The 7,433-nt window shown below is 40.1% G+C and overlaps 2 protein-coding genes across 2 annotated transcripts; both read left to right on the forward strand.

The window, feature by feature from the left end:
* Positions 1–1,678: 1,678 nt before the first annotated feature.
* TM35_000231310 (uncharacterized protein) lies at positions 1,679–4,792 on the forward strand (the record flags this gene model as incomplete). Its single annotated transcript, XM_029027371.1, has 1 exon — positions 1,679–4,792. One exon carries the CDS (start codon positions 1,679–1,681, stop codon positions 4,790–4,792), a length of 3,114 nt encoding a protein of 1,037 aa, XP_028881226.1.
* A 1,036-nt stretch (positions 4,793–5,828) lies between these two features.
* On the forward strand, positions 5,829–6,470 carry TM35_000231320 (putative ras-related protein rab-14; the record flags this gene model as incomplete). The annotated part of the gene is made up of 1 exon (XM_029027372.1): positions 5,829–6,470. One exon carries the CDS (start codon positions 5,829–5,831, stop codon positions 6,468–6,470), a length of 642 nt encoding a protein of 213 aa, XP_028881227.1.
* Between the last annotated feature and the right edge of the window lie 963 nt (positions 6,471–7,433).

Here is a 7,433-nt window from a genome sequence, read left to right on the forward strand (position 1 = left end):
TTTTTTTTTTTTTTTTTATCTTTGTTTTGCTTGTTTTTTTTCTTTTTGTCTTTGAATTAGAGAAGTGGGGTAAAAAGAGTTTTTTTTTCCTGTATTTACGTACTATAGTCTTTTTTTTTCTCCCTTTTCTCTTTATACGATTTCTCGCCTGCGGGTCCTTTTTTTTTGATTTGTTTATTTATTTATTTCCATTACTCACAAGTGTCAGTGTTGTTATCATTGCTATTGTGATTTACTTTTGTTTTTTTCTTGTGTTTTTTTCTTTTTTTTTTCTGTTTTAGTGTTTTCTTTCCTTCTCTACACTGTATTGCATTTAAACGCATGGCCTGCAATGAGAACAACAACAACAACAACAACGACAAGAAAAGAAGAAGAACAGAACTGAACAGAAGCAGCATGTTTTTTTTTATTGTTTTTCTTTTTTTATTGGAATAAAGTTGCCTCATGTGATTCTTCTTTTTCTTCTTCTTTTTGTTATTGTTGTCAGTACTTCTAATTCGTACGTGAAGGTGCGACAGTGTAAACACGTCAGTTTTCTTTTTTTCTTTTTTCTTTTGCTCTTTTTTTTTTTTTATCTCGATGTTGAGATGCGCACGGTTTCTTCTTCTTTTTTTTTCTTCTCTTGGGGTGCTGTGTATTACCTTCACTACTGTACACATTCCACAGAGATACCTTATCTATTTATATGAACATTTATCTAAGCATTAAAGCGTAGAAGAACGTGTGCATTTCCTCCTTTTTTTTTGTTTCTTTCTTGCTGTTGAAATAAGAGAGTCTTGGGGAAGAAAAGAAGCAAACACAGAGAGAAAAAAAAAATGCATACTGTATTTGTAAAGACTCTGTTTTTTTTTTTCTTTTCTTTTTTTTCCCATTTTTTTTTCTTCTTTTGTCCTTCTCTCCATTGTTTATATCTTTCTTTTTTTATTTTTAAAAATTGAACTCTCTTGCGTGAGACGTTTTTTTTTTTTTTCTTTATGAATGATGACTGTACAGAGTTGAATGAGAAGCCATTGGTCTTCTATCTCTATATCTTTATATTATTCTCTCTGTCTCTCTCTGAGTGTGAGTGTTTGTTTCTTTCTTTATATACACCTCCGTATCTTACAACTACGCATATCATACTAGTTTATATATATGTATATATAATCTGTGGTAGATGCGAAAAAGTGAAGAAGGGAGATATACATTGCAAAAAAAAAAAAAAGGCAGATGTCTGGACTAACATACGTTCGTACATAGAATTACTCTCGTATTTCTCTAATAATCCCCATCCCCCCTCCCTAGTGTCTACATGCATGTTTACATATATATATATTTGTCTGAGTCTTGTTTTATGTTCTCTTCTTCTATTATTTCTTCCCTTTCTTATTGCTCTTAAAACCAACAAATAAAACAAAAAAAAAAGAGAGAGAGAGAGTTCTTTGTGTGGTAGGTGCAAGCGAAAGGTAGAAACACCATAGTCGCACCAACAAGAAATATAAAAAAGAAAGAATAACAATCACAACAAAATAGAGAAAAACAGCAACAACAAGAAGAAGAAAAAGAGGAGAGAAGAAGAAACAGGAGACCCAGAGACACACTTGTTATCTCTCCATCTTTATCTCTCTCACACATACACACGTATACCCCCTTCTCTCTATTGATATATATATATATATATATATATATATATATATATATGTCTGTGGATATTGCCTCTTATCCCCATGGCTCGCAGCGGGTCTTCACCGACACGGCGACCCTGCGGCAGGCGGTGATGTCCCCCGCCGACGCCTACACCCGCTACGAGCGTCAACTCCTCGACGAAGTGAATGCGCTGCGGTGCAATCCCGCCGCCTACGCCGATGTGGTCGCCACCGCCGCCACCGTCGCGTATCCGTTCGTGCGGGACGACCCCACGCCGGCCCGCTGCAGCGCCATGACACTCCCGCAGCTCCGCGTGTACATTGCGGACTTCCGGCGCGAGCGCGAGACGGTGGCGACGGCGGCCGCGCGGGTGCGGCACGAGTGGGAGGAGGCCGTCGCGGCCCAACAACTGCGGTGGGCGCACGAGGACACGGAGCGGGCGCGGCGGGTGAAGCGGGGGAGTGTGCGGCGCCCACGCGGGGGAGCCACGGCGAACTCCACAACCGCAAATGTGTCGAGCACCTCCTCCATCTCCATCGCACACACCTCCCCGACCGGTGGAGGAGGAACATCATCAGCGGCGGCGGCGAAAGAGGAGGATTTCATGCGGGAACGGGAACGGGAGGCGCAGGAGTTGCAAGCACAGTACACACAGAAACTGCGGGAGTTGGAGAGTAAAGGGGTACAGTTGGAACGGGCGTGTAAGTGGGCTATTGAGGGGGCGAATCTTATTATCAATTGCGTTAAAAAACTGCGGAAAGCGGATGCTGTTCCTCCGCTGGAGTATAGTAGAAGTCTCACTCTTGCGGCTCGTGATGTGGGGAATGCATCTCGTCATGTACACAGCGAAACAGAAACAACAACACCATCCACACCAGAGGAAGCTATAGCCGTAACACCAGCAGAAACAGGAACAACACCACCCTTCTCCACGGCAATGTCAACAAAACAACAACAACAGCAAGGACAAGAACAAGGAGGAGGAAGAGGAGAAGGAGAAAAAGAACAAGAGAAACAGCAAGAAAAGCTTCCCTCATCATTGCCTGCCTTGCAAGGAAATCGTACAAGTGGTGAGGGTGAAGAGGTACTGCTTACAGACCGATCAGCTGCTAATAGGTCTGATAGTGATGGCTGTATATCCCGACAGGTGTTATCACAAGTTCTTTCGACACCTGCTTGTTCTTTACCTCCTGAGGAGGATAGGGGTAGTAATTTCATGAGGAATGAAAGCCGAAAAACAAATAGTATCAGCAAAAGTGAGAATAACAGCAATAATAACGACATGATTGGGAATTTAACTGTTCTCAATGTATCAGCGAAAAATGCGGATACTTCTTCATCTCCGCCACTTATTGATGTATTTGATGAATCTACACCAGGTATGGGGAACTATACAACTACTGTGAATGAGTTTAAAAAAGAGGAAACCCTTCTTAAAAAGACAACTATGAAAGTATGTAGTCGTTACGGATATTTTTCAGGGGCATTGCGTGGTTTACAATTTTGTGGTGCCTTTAATCCACGTAAGACGTTAGTTCAAATGCTTCTTGGTTTACAAGTACCACAGTTTGTACTGGTTGCACCAAATTCAGTACCGGATGTATGTAAATTCCTTCACTCTCATTCTAATGCAACCAACCAATTGGATAGTCCTCTTTTGTGGGATGCAGGTCGTCTCTTGGGGTGTGGATGGGTACGATCACCAGACGGCGTGGTAAGTGTAACGGTGTTGATTGCTACTAACTTTGAAGAATTGAGTCTTATTCACGAACGACGTGATTTTTCTCTTCCACAGATTCATCGTATTCTTAATAGCCATAATGTGCTTCTCAGGAAGGGACTAACCAGCTCAGCTGTTGTACATGTGCACTCCAAACTAGATGTACAGGTAATGGAACCAGTTTCACATCCTATTTTTGTGGATAGACAGCAAAAAATGGCACGCTTAATTGTTAAAGCAGATTCAAATATAGTTGAAATTACTGCTACTGTAAGTGCTGCAGCCGAACCAGTTCCATCTGTACCAATGCTTGATCGTGAGTTATTGCTTGTACAGCGAAGACAGGATGATTTGGAGGAAGTTGAGATTCTTCTTGATATACGTGCAGCATGGCGACGTTGGTCAGGTCAGCCTTTATTCGTCCATCTCTTTGAAAGAGATAAAAGTGCGGGTGGATTGGGATCCTTCACAAACATTGGATTTATTCGAGTAACGCCCACACCGCAGCTTGGAGGAGGAGGAGGAGGAGGAGGTGCCTCTACTATGAATCATATTTCATCCAGTTCACAAAAACAAAAACAACAACAACAACAACAACAACAACGTCTGGCTGATACTTCAGTTATTCGCACATCTGCACAGTTGTCACCTCAGAGTTGTATTCCTCCAATTGATGTAAAAGAAGAAATATACGGTTGGCCACTTGTAACTTCTGATTTTCAAGAACGTTGTGCAACTATTATTGAACCACTAGCTGGGACGTGGATTGCGATTGGTAATTTACAACACATTGTAATACAGATTCCAAACTATGAATATCTAAAAACCACTATTGACAATGTTCGTTTTCTTCTGGAGAAGGAAGATAGATATGCAACATGGGAAGAACGCTGTGGAAGTGAACATCACATTAAGAAGATGATTGAATCCACCACGGAGGAGTTAAAGACGGCAGAAGAGACACTTAATGCAAATTCAGGTCCCATTCAACAGGAACTCGCACAACTTCAAAAGAATATGACACGAAAACGTAATAAAGAGATGATAAGACTCAAGAAACAAGAGGATGAATTACGTAAACGACTTAAAAGGATGGAAGATGATGTAGAGGAATTACGACAGGTTCTCACGGATGCACAAAGAGATTTGGTGATGTTGTGTCGTGAGTACACACTTCATGCAAAGCGACGGGATAACTTGGAGCAGGAGTATAAACGACTCTGCGATCGCGCAGACCGCACCAAACCACTTCGCGTAGAAGTTCGACTCATCGCCTCCGGTGCCGAGTCGTGTATGGCTGCAGAGTGCACATCACTGCGGCCTGTGAATAGTGTATGTACATTGTATGAAGGGGATGTGCGGGTGCCGCGGGGTTTCACCGGTAGTGCGTTGTTGTTGGTGAATGAACAGGAGGCGGTTCAATGGGAGGTGCGGCCCGGATATTGATATTAGACTCTGTACTGTTTTCTATTTGAGGGCATTCCGTGTTGTTATTTCTCTTTTTCTTATATATATATATATATATATATATATATATATATATATATATATATATTTATATATTTATATACACATATATATATATATCTATATGTTTCTTTTGTTTTTCTTTTTTGATATATGTACCATCATTATTTGACATGTTTCAGACTTTTTCTTTAACATTTTTGAACTATCATACACAACGGACTGGAAGGAAACAAAAGAAGAGAAAAAGAAGGAAATTCGTGATGGAATGAGTGGTGGGTAAAGGGAGGAAAAAGAAAACAGAAGAAAATAAAAAAAAAGAATAGGGAAAGAGGAGTAGTATGGGATGCACTATTACTTCTTCTTTGCTTCTTCTACTTCTTCTGTTTCGCTGTTTCTATTTCTGTTTCCACCCTATTTCTTCTCTTTCTTTCTTTTTTAAATTATTATTTTCTTTTTTTTCGTGAGTATGTGTGTTTGTGTGTATATAGCGCAAGTGAAAGGAATCAGCAAAAAAAAAAAAAAAAAAAGGAGAAGAGAGATGGGAAGCCTTGTACTATTTCCATCGCTTTCCCTGTTTGATCCTTAATAACACTTTAGTTGATTCAATATTCTTGTCTCTTTTCTTTTTTTCCTTTTTTTTCTTTTTAGTCTCTTTGTGTTTCCACATATCTTTCTCCTTCTCTCCTCTCTCCTTCTCTCTTCCGCGGCACATAGACCACGTGAGAGAGGATAGAGATACGGAGTAGAAACAACAGTAGAGAAAAACCAAAAGGAAGAATATCAAGTTAACGAATAGAAAGAAAAGAAAAGAAAAGAAAAGAAAGAACAAACAAACAAACAAAAAAAAAGGTAGGGAGAAAAGGGTTTACTGAGGTTGGTACATTTTTTCCTCCCTCCCCTTCTCCTTCTCCTCCTCCCACCACTTCCTTCTCGACATTTTCTTATTATTATTATTATTATTATTATTATTATTATTATTATTATTATTATTATTATTATTATTTAGTATAGGATGAGCCACAAGTACATCTTCAAATACATTATTATTGGCGATATGGGTGTTGGCAAGAGTTCGCTCATGCAGCGCTTCACCGAGCAGCGCTTCCGCCGGGATCTCCCGCACACCATCGGCGTCGAGTTCGGCACCGCCACCGTCGACCTCAACGGCGAGGCCGCCAAGCTGCAGATTTGGGACACCGCCGGGCAGGAGCGGTTCCGCGCCGTCACGCGGGGATATTACCGCGGCGCCGCCGGGGCCCTTCTCGTCTACGACGTCGCGAGGCGCGCGAGTTTCACGCACATCGCCGCGTGGCTGCAGGATGCCCGCAGCAGCACCAACCCGCACACCGTGATGGTCCTCGTCGGGAATAAATCCGACCTCGAGAACGAGCGCGAGGTGTCATACGAGGAGGCAGCGAAACTCGCAGCGGAGGAGAATATGTTGTTTGTCGAGTGCAGTGCGTTGAGTGGGGAGAATGTGCAGCAGGCATTTCTGAATACAGCACACAAAATACATGAGGCGGTGATGTGCGGGATATTAAATCCAGCAGATCCGGATAGTGGGGTGCAGCTGCAAACCGCCACGTTACCCGCCGCTGCGGCCGCCGCCTCCGCGAAGAAGGATGAACCACGCAAGAGTATCTGTCAGTGTTGAAAAGATAGTGAGAGAGGGAGAGAAAGAGAAAAAAAAAAAAAAGGCAAAAATAAGCACAGAGAGACATCTATACGTATATACACACAGTCTCACAGAGAGGAAAGAGAGATAGGGAAAAGATGAAAAGAGAAAGAGAAAACCCACTGAAGTTTAATGACAATATTGAAGAGTGGACTTATTTTCTTCAATTTTTCTTTTTTATTTTGTTTTTATGTGTGTATTATGAGGAGGGGTTTTTCTTTTAAAAAAAAAAAAAAAAACAGTTTTTTGCTTCTATTTATGTGTACATGCATTTGTGGTTTCTCTTTCTTTTTCTTTTTCGAGTCCTGCGTCTCATGGTTTCTTATGATCAGACCATCTTTTTTTTTTCTTTTCTTTTTTTTTTTCTTCTTTTTGTTCGTCTCTTTACCATTTTTCTTTTCAGCAATGATAAGAGATGATTGGACGATTTAAGGAGAAAAAAAGAAACGGATATAATATCAAACATTGTGATATATATATATATATATATATATATATATATATTCATCTGTACTTTACACTAACTTTCTTATTTGCTATTATTTTTGCTTCTACTTTACTTTTGTTTCTTTTAAAAAAGAAAAAAAAAGGAATCGTACTGATTATTATTATTATTTCTTCTTTTTTTTTTACTCTCTGTTTTCTGCTTTCGTTGCGGATTTAATTTTTTTTTATAAAATTGGTTCTTGTCTTTTTCTATCTTTTTCTTTTACACATTATTATTATTATTCTTTGCTTGATCTCTTACAAGTATTAAGGACCATTTGAGAAAGGGTAAACAAGTGGTTTCGGAGAAAAAGGCAAAGTTAGACTGAATAAAAGGATAAACACAAACAGGTAGGGGAAGAGAAAGGATAAATACAGCAGCTAACTAGTCACTCCAAGTATCTTGTTTTTTTTTTTTTTTTGTTTTTTAGCTTTGATAGCTTCTTTTTTTTTTTT

This window comes from Trypanosoma theileri, assembly GCF_002087225.1.
Source record: "Trypanosoma theileri isolate Edinburgh chromosome Unknown TM35_Tth_23_V1, whole genome shotgun sequence".
Classification (NCBI taxonomy): Eukaryota; Euglenozoa; class Kinetoplastea; order Trypanosomatida; family Trypanosomatidae; genus Trypanosoma; species Trypanosoma theileri.